We start from the raw sequence: 13,128 nt of genomic DNA on the forward strand, positions 1-13,128 counted from the left end.
CCCCCCCCCCCGAGACCAGTTGCATTATGCGATGAAGAAAACCCGACTCGAAACCCTTCCGAGTGAGTACCTCACGGATGAACTCCCAGTTCACTTGATCGTAGGCTTTCTCGAAATCGAGCTTAAAGAGCACGGCCGAATGACGCGTGCGCTTAAGCTCGTGAACGATCTCTTGCAATACCACCGGGCCTTCCAGGATGTTACGACCTTTGAGAAAACCGGACTGGCTGCGGTCAATCACACGCTGAGCAACCGGGGCAAGACGCGTAGTGTATGCCTTGGAGCATAATTTGAAAGGGACGTTAATAAGAGTAATAGGGCGGTATTGCTTAATCGAATCGGCCCCCTTCACTTTAGGAATGAGGCTGATGACGCCGTAGTTGAGGCGCGAGATGTCGACCGTGCCAAGCGCAAAACTGTTGATAATATCGTAGAAAATGTCCTTGAGCGCCGGCCAAAACCGCCGGAAGAAGATCACCGGCCAGCCATTCGGCCCAGGCGCGGTATCGCTCTTCAGCGAGCCAAGTGCATCGTCGATCTCCTGCGTGGTGAAGGACAAGGCAAGGCCATCGTTTTCGGCTTGCGACACCCGTGATTCTTCCCCCCAAAAGTCATCACGCAGTCGCAGAACCTTCCCTTCTGCCGTTCCCAACAGGGTAAGGAAGAACTCGTAAATATGCCTCGAGATATCGTCCTGGCTGACCAGAACCCCGTGGTCCAATTGCAGTCTCAGAATCGAACATTTCCTTTTACGGTCATTGGCGAAGGCGTGGAAATAGCCCGTATTGGCATACCCCTTGGTGATCCACTTGACGCCGCCCCTACGGCGCCAGTATTCCTCCTCTTCCCTGAGGATGGCCAGGACTTGATTTTCAAGGGCGTAACGGACAGCCCACTCTGCCTCCGAAAAGGATCTAGAGTCAGCCTGGACGTCAAGAACTTTGATTTCCTCAATAAGTGCTTCCCTAGCTCTCTTAGTGTCGCTACCATGGTTTGCGCCCCACCCATGGAGGAAACCACGCAGGGCTCCGGCCGCCGAAACCCAAGTGTCGAGGGGGCCCCTGAAACGACCACCCGCAGTCCTGGCAAGCTCCCAGCGAGCGAGGAGCAAAGGGATGAACCCCTCTACCTCAAACCACCCTGATTTAAAGTAGAAGCGCTTGCTACGCTTGATCCTATCCTCCCCAAAGGCCAGAATCAACAGAACATGATCAGAGCCAATGCGAGTTTCAGCGACCAAGGTACACATGGGAAAGATCATCTCCCAGTCGACCGAAACGAACACTCAGTCAAGGACGCTGCGGACCGGAATGAGTTGTTTGTTGGTCCACGTATATCTGGCCCCAGTCCTAGCGAGTTCCCGTAAGGCGCAGGCCGCAATGGCGTTGTTGAAAAGGGAGATCCTAGGCCAGTCGATGTTGCGATTATTTTTGTCTGTGCTCGAACGTATAAGGTTAAAATCGCCCCCTAGAACAATGGGGATGTTAGCTGCTTGCTTGGCCCCAACCAAGACTTGGATTTCGCTCAGGAAATCAGCCGTGCGCGAGTGATTGGCCGGTCCGAAAACACACACAATCGCCCAGGAAGCGAGCGAGATTCTATGCTTAATCATGACAGAAATGAAAAACGAACCCACGTCCCAGGTTACAACATCACATACATCAGAATTACATCCCAAGAGGAGACCGCCCGAATGGCCAGCGGAAGGGACCCAACCCCACACGAAGCGATGGAGAGGATCATAGGCCGCAAGATCACGATAAGTAAAGTCCGCTTTGATGGTTTCTTGAAGAGCCACAACATCGATACTTTCGCGAGCAATATACTCCCTAAGTTGCGTGCGACGACCCGAGTGCCCGCAACCCCGAATATTCCAAAAGATGTAACGCATCAAATTATGCGGTTGCGAAGGCAAACCCCTTGGAGGTCACCGGTTTTGCCACACGTTTCTTAGCCTGGGCACGGCTCGTCGATGGTGCTGTGGCAACTTCCCTGGTTGCGACAGCCCCCTCCAACAGGACTAGCAAGGTGGGGGTACCCGAAGTCACAGGATCGGCAATGGCCACCCGCGCCGTGACCTCGGCTTCCCTGGCCTTGGCCGCAGCAGCGGCCTCTGCCAAAGCCACTTGGGCCTCCTCGCGAGCACAAATAAGAGTCACAAGCTCACCACGATCCGCTCCTAATTCGAAACCGTTGTCGCCTAAGATAGTAACTAGCTGCGGATTTGTAAAAAGCATTCAGAATCTTAAAGGAGGGGGTGGGTTACCTGAGATCTCCATGTTCTTATCCGCCAGACGAAGCTGCACACTCTCCAGGGAAGAAAGGTCTCCCAACGCCGCCTTGGCCCGAGCACTTGGAGCACGCTGAGGAACCGGGGAAGCCCGAGAACGCCGCGCCTTGGCCGCCGTGCCCGCAGAGCCTAGCGCCGCCTGAAGGTCCACCACGGCCGGCGCCACAAGCGACGGGAGAACCAGCGTAGCAAGCTTGACAGTAGGCTTCCACCCGGCCGACTTCTTAGGGGCACGCCCGGATCCCCCCGAGCTGCGACGGCAAGACAATGGGGTGGTAATGGCTGGCTCGTTGAGCACCACATCCGAGTCCGAACCAGGCAAGCAGGGGGGGGGGCGGGAGTGACAGCCGCGGCGATACACCCAGCAGAAGCGCAGCGACCAGCAACAGACAGCGACGCCGAGCCCACCAGGTTGAAAGCCCCCACCAGAGCGCGGGATGGGGGCGGGCTGCTCCCAGCCGTGTCCGCAATCGCCAAAGTCCCAGGCTCCGCGTTCTCCTTCCCTTTGTTGAGTGCCAGTTCTTGAATGCCCACTTGGTTCCAAGTTTCCGTGTCGATAGACGTGTCTAGCAAGCTGTCCTCAGGCTCTTCATCCTGGCCGGCCATGTCAACATCCATAGCGCGGCCCGAGCCTCCGTTGAGTTGCCCTCCCTGGGCCCCAGGGTCTTGCACCTGTTGACCAGCAGTCCCACCGGTCCCCGGACCAGGCGGACCAACACTCTTGTCGCCCGGGTGAGAGGGGTTGTTGTTGGGACCAGGCGCCGCCGGCCCGTCACCAGGACACAATGGAAGCTTCTCCACCTCCACCCGGATGTCGTATCCCTCATGATTGAACCAAACTTGCACAAAACCATTCATCTTGTCAGGAGCTCTGCAACCAAACTTCATCCTCACCGGTCCCACCCGGATAAGGGAAAGATCATCCACCACGATCGGCCTACCCAGCATCTTGAGCCCCTCCATCAGACGATCAACACGACGGTGCTTCTTGGGGATGCCATGGAGGCGGAGCCACACCTTAGGCATGGAGAGGGGGACTATTGTCTCCTGAATCGAGTCGTGCACCAGAACCGTAATGTCGTGGATGGAGAGGAAGAGCTTGCCACTTGACTTGGCCATGTGCAGCAAATCGGCAGAAGGAAACACCACCGCATAGTCATTATCACCCACCTGCTCAATCTGCCAGTCCCAATCTCCAGCCACCATGTGTTTCAGCTCCTGCTTGAGCAAGCGCAGCGAAAGCCTCCCCAGCTCCACTGATAGGATGGCACCATTGGCAACCTTGGGGGCCTCGCCCTCAGCCATCAGGTCGTCCTCAAACTCCATGCAAAAGAAACCCTCGCCCGGAATGGCACTGCCCATGATCTGGAGGTGCGGCTGTTTGCCCCTCGAAGGGCAATAAGACGAGGCGTGGCCCTCCTGCTTGCAGATCACACAAGAGGGGGGGGGGGAAGAGCACTTGGCCTGGAAGTGCCCGGTACGGCCACACTTGAAACATTCCCCGCCTTCCTCCTCGACCAAAATGGGGGCAGCCGCCGAGCCCCTCGGCGCATCGGCCGCGATCAGCGCAAGTGGTGCGACCGAGGCCCGAGGCTTCTTTGCCAGCGGGTCCCCATGGCCGTCGCTGTAGGGGGGAGGTCCTGCGACTTGCGTTCCAGCTCGCAATGCCGAGCACCATGCTTGCGCTTCTTATTCTTCTCTTGTTGACCCCACCAGGGCGGAGGAGGACCCCAATCCCCCTCGCGCCCATGGAAGCCAGATCCGGAATCTTGGCCCTGGTAGCCACCGCAGCCGCGCCCAGATCCGCCGTCCTGACCATGAAAAGAACCACCGCCGCCATCAGCACGCCCCGCCGCCTTGGCCCGCTGGCCACGCTTCGCCTGCTCTCGGAGGGCCTTTTCGCGCCGCCATTCCTCCTCAGAGAGCGGAGGCTCCATCGGGCGCTTGTCAGCACGGCGGTCGCCCATGGCCGTCGCCTCGGCAAAGGACAGAGTGAGAGGGGGAGGGGGAGGGATGGGGACAAGAGATCTGGCGGAGAGACAGTGTCGCCGCACCTCACTGAGACGAGCCGGAAACCCTAGCGAGGGGTCGCGGCTGCCCCTGCACAGCCATATATAGCACTGGCCAGCAGGCTTCCGCCCCCCCAGGTCGGGCCGACCCTGCGGGCCGATCGGTCCAGGACCAGCGCGTGGGCTCACACTTTGGGGCCCGACAACCTGAGGACAGAGCGGGGCCGGCCCAGGCCCAAAGGCCCCCGGCAGGCCCAAGGAAAGGGCAGTCGACGCCAACCCTAGTGCTTCAGCCCCCTCCGCCACCCGCGCCGCCTCCGTCACCGTCGACGCCGTTGAGGGCAAGGCAGGGAGAGCAGGCCACTCCTCCGGCGACGCCGGGGCCACCGCGGGCCCAGAACACCGGGGAGTTAGCGGGAGCGCCGAACGAACCCCCGGAGCGCTCGAGACAAGCGCCTCCGGCTGCCAGCAACGAACCGCCGTCGTCCGCGAGCTGCCACCGCCCGGCGCAAAGCGACGGCGCCGGTCGCCCCGACCAGCGCCGCCACGAGCCGCCGCTAGCACGAAATCGCCCAGTGACGCCCCCGCCGGGGGAGGAGCCACCCGCGAAGAGGAAACCCCATCCTCGTCGTCGGTCGCATCCCCCGACAGAGCCCAGAACCGGCCACCGCACCCAGCACGACCTGCCCCAGGGGAGCACGCCAAGGCGGCAGGCGCCGGAGCGCCGCAGGGACCCCGCCGCACCAGAACCCAAGCCGACGCCGCGCCGGAATCGCCCGGGGGTACGGAGTCGCCGCCCGAGTCGCCACGGGGCGCCTCCAATGGAACACACGATTCAAAATCGTCCTGGGACTACATTGGGAGGTGTAATAGCATGGAGGAAGCAGAACTCCGAGCCTGCATTGATGGTCTCTATATAGGTATAACACTTCATTCTCCTATAATTTTAGAGGCTGGCTGCACTTTTGTTGCGGCGATTTTTGCAAACGAATTTGAGGATAGATCAGCTCTGCATGATCTGAAGAAGGAAGCATGGAGTATTTCTAAGCTTATAGATAGTTTCAGAGTTTCAAAGATTAGGCGCTCGGCTAATGAGGTCGCCCATCTAATAGCTAAGTTTAGTTTTGATAATAGAGTGGATGGGATTCTTGTTAATGATGTACTGCCCTGTGGTGAATTCTGTAGTGAACTATTGTAACACGACTTTGGTTAATTAATATATGAGGTGGTGTTAAAAAAAAATGCTAACCTAACAGGATGGCTGCGGACCGCCCGCCCCTGGTAAATGGGCGAGCAATTGGCGTGACGACGGAATAGGAGCACTCAGCTAAACCTCGCACTACCTAAAAAAGAGTTAAAACCTCGCACTTTTTCGGCAATCCCTATTTGACACGCGTAGGCATAAAAATGACGCAGCTCCGCTGAAGCTCATCCTCCCGACGCCCCAGCTTGGGCCGGCCCATGTCGCAAGGCTGCTTTTTTTGTTTTTTATTTCTTATTTTTCTTTTCTTTTTTCTGTTTCTGTTTCTATTTCTTTTCTTTTCGTTTTCCCATTTTCCCATTTTATTTTTCTTTCATTTTCCCCTGTATTATACAAAGTCCATTGCGTATTAAATATACAAAGTTTTGCATACATTATAAAAAAATTCAGCGTAATTTAAGAATTTGTTCAACGTATTTTGCAAAATATTCAATGTGTATCCATAATTTTTTCAACGTATTTCTGCAAAATGTTCAATGTGTATGCAAAATTTGTTCAACGTATATTTACAAAAATGTTCAATGTGTTTCCAAAATTTATTCAACGTATATTGCAAAATTGTTCAATGCGTATTGAAAATTGTTCAGCGTATATATTCATATTTGAAACAATGTTCAAAATACAGTATATGTTTTTAAAATAGGAATTTTAAACTGTATTTTAGCTCCACAAATAATATCCAGGAAGTTCCAATAAAACGCAGAAAAATAAAAAAAACTAGCTTTTTTTAGACACACAAAAAAGCTAGCGGTAGTGAGCTTCTGCGAAGGTACAGCTGTTCGACGCCTGTTTCTCGAAAAAAAGAAAAAAGCTGTTTGACGCCTACGCGCGTCAAATAAGAGCTCCCCACTTTTCCCTCGAGGAAAGAAAAGTTAAACCTCGTACTGTAACCGCGTCATATTGGCATTGGGCCGAAAACCCTACAAGCCCATTCAGACCTAAGATCACTTGTATAAAGCGTCACGCGTCCGTGCGCCGTCTCCGTCGCAGTAACTCCCTTTGCTTGCGCCTCCACAGCCCCCACTTTCCAACTTAGGGTTCTAGGGTTTCTCCAGCAGCGCCGGCGCCTCCACCCGCCTACCCAACCACCATGACGGCCGAGACCGCGAAGCAGGCGGAGCTGCTCCGCGCCGTCCTGGATGAGCAGAAGCTCGCGGCGCAGGTGATGATATAACCCTCCACCCCCCCGCCCGGTGCCTGTCTCGTCTGTTCGGATCGGCCCGTGCTTCGCGTTCCGCTCGGCCGGATAGCGCCGGCCTGCTGCGCCAGATGCGTTTTGGTGGTTGTTAGGCGTGCTTGGGGGTTATATGCGGGGAAGGTTTTCTTAGATCTCGCACGCGGTACGGTTTGACGGGATACGTAGTGGTTGGTGATGTTTTTCTTAGATTGTCACGGATCAAACGCCCTCTGCGTTGAACAGTAGATAGGGCGATCTTCAAAAGTTTTGGGATGCTATTCCTGCGGAAATAGTACGTGCTAACCACTAAATGAACCTCAATACTGAATCTTATTCAGAAGATTTTAAGGTCTTTTGTTGTAACCGTCGTATTAGCCTTGGTAGGTACTGTAGTATCTATAACAGGCATAGCTAGTGATACTCTGTCGTGAGAAGCACTGTAGAATTAGGATGCACATATTATTGTTTTTAACACCGAATTGTTGTTACTTATACCTCCTTACTGGTCGACCATGAACTTCTGTTTCCTTTGGCAATAGAATTATTTATAGATCTTGACTAAAAAAGCTACTCCCTCTGTAAAGTAATATAAGAGCGTTTAGATCAGGGAGTACTATTTTGCCTCCTGTTGTTACTCTGTCTACCTAAATCATGCTGTGCTATTTGATCAATGGCAACAAGGACTGTTTATTGTATTTTGGTTTCATGCATTCAGACTCATTTGTTGTATTTATTGGATCTGGTCAGATTTTGTTTCTCTACCTGTCACTGCTTGTCAGGTAATCTAAACTGGTTGAAATAATTTGTACTTCCAGGGAGATGAGCCTGTAGTTGAGGATGATGATGATGAGGAAGATGAGGATGATGATGACGAGGATGACAAAGACGATGATATTGAAGGTACGAAGAAATTCTAGTATTTTTTACCCATTTTTTGCTAATCGTATGTTTGTTCAATATATGCCTTACTTATTTCTTCGCATGAAAGTTTGTATGCACTAAATGAAAAATTACAAAATGGTAGCAAGGTTAGGTTAATTTTGTCAACAAATCATTTAAAGTCCGCACATCTATTGGAGTGATAAGTACCATGTGTATTTACTGGTCCTTTTGGTTCATTTTAGTGCTATTTGTATTCACATAATCTGTTCAATTTTTGCTTGCTTGTTCTCAAACATGACATCATTTTTTACTGAGAAATTGTTGTTGACATGTTCTCCCTGACATATAGTGCAGTAGTACTTCACAGCTTGAGTGAAATATTGGTTTGAAAATTGTAAGATATTCTATTATATCCATTGTTTCTGTATCCACCGCCGATCAATGTGTTTTTTCCATTTTGTTGTTCACGGTTTTCAATTGTCAATGAGTTGTTGCAACTTGTGATGCGAGGCCAAGACATATTGATGGTGTTCCTCTTTGCTATTACTGTGCATGTCTTGATGCTTTTACACTTCAGCATTGCAAATTGTGAATTGCTAATTGAGTAATTTGTGGTCCCATGAAACTGTTTTGTTGCATACTTCAAACTTGTTGACGATTGGTCTATGTTATCAAGTTTAATCGTTTACTCTCTGATGATGAGCAGGAGTTGATGCAAGTGGAAGATCTAAGCAGAGTAGGAGTGAGAAGAAGAGCAGGAAGGCCATGCTGAAGCTTGGCATGAAGACTATCACTGGCGTGAGCCGTGTAACTGTCAAGAAGAGCAAGAATGTGAGCTGCTGAGTGCTCTTATCTCGTCTTCACAACTTTTCTTGGTTAATACTGCTAACTACTGTTTCATTCCCAGATCCTGTTTGTCATCTCCAAGCCAGATGTATTCAAGAGCCCTGCCTCTGACACCTATGTCATTTTCGGTGAGGCTAAGATTGAGGATCTGAGCTCACAGCTGCAGTCCCAGGCCGCTGAGCAATTCAAGGCGCCTGATCTTAGCAGCGTCATCTCAAACCCTGAGGCTTCTACAGCTATTCAGGAGGATGACGAGGATTGTGATGAGACCGGAGTTGAGCCGAAGGACATTGAGCTGGTGATGACCCAGGCCGGCGTGCCTAGGCCCAAGGCTGTGAAGGCGCTCAAGTCTGCTGACGGTGACATAGTCAGTGCTATCATGGAACTGACGAACTAGCCGTGCCCAACCTGTGATATTATGTCAGTTTTTCCTTGTTTACATGGGAATACATGAGTTGTAACGTTTGGTGGTCATGTGTGAACTTTGAGCTGCTCTGTATTAGCAAAGACCTGAGGCAATGTCGAATGAGCTTCTTTTTCATGCATTGGAACAAATCCTGGGTTGGTTTCTCAGTGGGTCTGTATTTTATTGCAAATCTGGGGTCAATGAAATTCCAACATCTCGCCATTGCTAATACAGTACACGTTTGTGTTTGCTTTCATAGGAAATTTTTAATGTTTTGCAGCCTGGAGCTGTAAGGCCAGACGCGATCTTTGTTGCGTTGTGCTCTTTGCAGGTTTCCTCGCACACCAGTGCGGTTATTTTGCCTAAAAATTCTGCACCTGCGCCTACTTCTACTCGTGTGCAAAACATCATGCTTATACAGTGTATCATCTAAGAGATTATACAGTTGGTTACTAGCCGACCCGTCACCTTTTCCTAACCAAAGCGGCCTGGACGGGTCCGTCACGTCAACCTGGTTTGTTGACCCCACTCTGTCCCCAGTAAAACCCTCGGCCTCACCTGGACCAAACCCTAGCTCACTATCCGCTCTCTGCCAATTCCCCTCCCCACTCCGTCCTTTTCCTGCATCATCTATCGAGGTGCAAACGGGTGACACATGTGTTTTTTATGAGTTCGGGTCTCTTATTATGGAGATAACAACCCTACGCCTCGTGCTTCGGAAAGGCTTTCTTTGTTTTGTGTATGAATCAAAGATTACAACGCGTATGTGAGAGAGCGAGATAGAAGAATGAAAGCCCCTCGTCTAAGTGGTTGTCATGGTTCTCGGCTGATTTCGCCCCGCGCTCCACCCCCTCACTCACTTAGGGCAACTCCAATGACGTGCACCAAAACGAACACATCGGACATGTGCGTGGATAGAGGTAGGGGAGCTGATCATCCAAACAGAGACATAAAAAGTATCAACTCTGAATGTCTGTACTCCCCCAAACCTCGCCATGTTTCTTACTGGTTGAGAGGAATTTTTTGATACCACCCACATTGCGGATGTTTGATTACAAGTGTTGATGGCAAAAAAAAAAAAAAATGCCCGGACCACGGCTTGGACATTTAGGGACGTTGGAGTTACCCTTATAGCATCTACAACCACAAGTAGCAAAATCCGGCCCCAAACGCCGGTGGATAGTGATTGGATAACACACAAAATTGCTCCTCCACAACCGGATCCATCAAACCAAATCCTCAAATCCATATTAATCTCAAGCAACATACATACGTAGTTGAATACATGTCATCAGGAATACCAAAAAACATGCTCTACTAACTACGAATGAAAGGACATTTAGAAAAAGTTCACCCATGGTCGGCCTTGCCCTTACCCTTCCCTTCCTCTGTGCTGGAGTAGCATTCAAATACGCTGAACAGATCGAGGCGAATATGCTCACTGCCGGAGCAGTCTGATCCGTCACCGTCCTCGTCCTTCTTCTCCTTGAGGGGCACTCCGGCGATGGCACAGACTGTCCTACTTTGGTCTTTTTCCATCGCCTTCACTGCCTTTCTTCGCCGCTTCTCGGCTATGCATGCACGGAGGGCTTCCTCCTCCGCCGCCTCGCGGGCTGTCGAAGCCGGCACCACGTCGCGGGCTGTCAGTGCCGCCTCCACCGAGACGGTTGTCGAAGCCGCCTCTGTGTGAAGCCGCACCAGCAACCTCATGCGGCAGGCACTATGCGCCTCCTTTTTAGATTGGCGGTGACCCATGGAGGTGACTATGGCCTCTGTTTTGGTGCACGGCAACGCGGGGGTGAGGTGCCACCTGAACGGTCCCGACGGTACTCCGATGTTGCGCCATGAAGTGGTCATCGCATCCGACAAGGCCGCGGGCACGCGCCGTGATCCACCGGCCCCAGATCCGCGTGTTATTTGGGCAATTGATTCCCGCAGGCTCATTGAAGACCACGGGAAGGCATACTCCTCTTGGGAAAAGATACTTGAACTCCTCCAACAAAATCTTGATGAACTCTTGAAGAATGAATTAAATCATGACGAATCACCATGAAGAACTCCGGTGACAAAAGGATGATGAGACAGAAATGAAGGACGAAAGAATAAGATGAGCCTTGCGATAAAGGGTGGAATATACTTTACCAAGTATATAGTAACAAACTTGAGAAAGTCTTCAGGAACCACCGGTAGGATTGAAAGAACGAAAGAATAAGATGAATCTATAATAAAGATGACCCTCGGGTTAATTACTCCCAAGGGAAATGTAGGTGGTGGTGAGGCAAGGGATGATGCAAACAAGAGCAACATATCAAAGCAAGTTTAAATGAGGCCGGGAACAACATACAACCATTCCGATAAGTCCTCATATGCATATTTCGAAAATGGTCCAGATCTGAACAAACATTAAGTTGAAGTTGTTAAACAGCAAGTTAAGATGCACCAAGATGATCTACACGAGATTCTAGTCAAGTTACATATAAAGTTCATTTAGTTCGGAGCTACGGCCTAGAAGATATGAGCAAAACAAGTTAAACATGGCATTGATGCAAAATGCATACAAACATCAAGCAAACACCTCAAAACATGGATGCAACATGATAGTATGGAACTACATGCAAAATCAAGCAAGTTTCATATAGAGCACACTCAAAACGGAGTAACGGTTCAACACACACACATGAAACAAGTTATAGCAACAATCTGTCCAAAACAGCAACTAGGCATCTTGCAAGCATCAAAACAACATGCTACAGCATCTCAACATAATAACAAAAGGCATGGACATGATGTACAGGTAAAGCAGAACAAAACATGAACACTGAGCTATCTCCAGAAATCACTAGAACATGCTCAAACACACATGGCAAGATTGCAATTAATAACAGTTTCAGACTTTGCAGAAAATAACATCAGGTTGCAATGTTTAGATCTATCAAACAACATGTTACAGGAACTTATCATGGCAAACAAAGGCATGGCATGAATCTACTAATTGCATGGAACAAAAGTCCTTTACTGACCATAAGCCAAAAAGGATCAGAAGATATGATGGCACCCATGTAAACATAGCAAGTTATATTACAGATTCATACATGGCAGGAACACCAATAAGTAGACATGTTGGTGAGCTTGAACCACTCACCACAGAGCAATACATGGCATGACAAGGCAACCAACAGTAAGAATACATGTTTATGAAACAAACCAAGGCAAGAACAAGTTCATAGCATGCAAGGATCAACTACAACAACCTTGGCAAAATTGAATAACATGTAAACAATCTGCCAGGAAACATTTTGTAGCAAAAGTATAGCACGAAAATGACATGCTAGACTACTCCATAATTGCAAACATGGCTATTGATGGACAGACAATAACCATATGTACAAAACATCCTTACTGAAGTATCTCAAAATAAGCATGGATCTCTCTGTAGCATCAAGTTTACATGGCATAAAAATAACAGCAGATCAAGGACTGAAATCAGCAACATCACGAGGCCTAGTTTACATGCTTGTGCTAGTCACCACATTGATCACAAAAATACATGGCATACATCCCTGGAAAGATGGCATGGCATAGATCAAAACACATGTAGACATCAACCTCATAGGATGCACACATCAATCATGACAAAAATGACAAAAGTGCATGTTCTGTTAACAGACAACAGACAACATCATGAAGCACTCTTGCAACGAAGATTCAGGCATCAAGATGAGCTCAAATGAACATGGTGCAATGGAATGAAATGAAGTACTTGTTGAGGCGAACAATTTGACATATTACACGCACGAAATGGAGCTACGGATGCAGAGATACAATGCGATGAACATGGCATGATAATGCAAAATCTCGAGGACTTAGGAATTTCGGGGCAACCTCAAATCAAATCTGGATCTGGATCCGGGCGGCACGGATCCCGAGGATCACCGGAGGACGCTCGCCGGAGCTGCGGGAGGAGGAGGAGGCCGGAGTTGGAGGGGCGCGGGGAAGGGCGCGGCCTCCGGTGAGGGACTGGCCGGCGGCGGAGCTCGCTTGGGGCGCCGGGCGGACGGGGCCGCGCCAGAGGCGAATCGGGCGGCCGGCGAGGCGGCCGAGGCCTGGCGGCGGCGCCCTCGGGGCATGGTGGATCGGGCGGCCGCGGAAGAGTCGGTGCGGTAGGGCGGAGGCGACGAGCGGAGCTGGCCGGCGGCGGGGCACTCCGGCGGCGGCGGCGGGGCACTCCGGTGGCGGCGCCGGCGAGGACGAGTGCGC

At 50.8% G+C, this 13,128-nt stretch overlaps 1 protein-coding gene across 1 annotated transcript; it reads left to right on the forward strand.

Moving 5' to 3' along the window:
- Nucleotides 1-6,530: 6,530 nt before the first annotated feature.
- LOC119341101 (nascent polypeptide-associated complex subunit alpha-like protein 1) lies at nt 6,531-9,104 on the forward strand. Its single transcript, XM_037612993.1, has 4 exons — nt 6,531-6,722; nt 7,553-7,637; nt 8,326-8,450; nt 8,527-9,104. Exons 1-4 carry the CDS (start codon nt 6,651-6,653, stop codon nt 8,860-8,862), a joined length of 618 nt encoding a protein of 205 aa, XP_037468890.1. The 5' UTR covers nt 6,531-6,650; the 3' UTR covers nt 8,863-9,104.
- Nucleotides 9,105-13,128: the final 4,024 nt, after the last annotated feature.

Source organism: Triticum dicoccoides, chromosome 1B, assembly GCF_002162155.2.
Source record: "Triticum dicoccoides isolate Atlit2015 ecotype Zavitan chromosome 1B, WEW_v2.0, whole genome shotgun sequence".
In the NCBI taxonomy this organism is placed as follows: Eukaryota; Viridiplantae; Streptophyta; class Magnoliopsida; order Poales; family Poaceae; genus Triticum; species Triticum dicoccoides.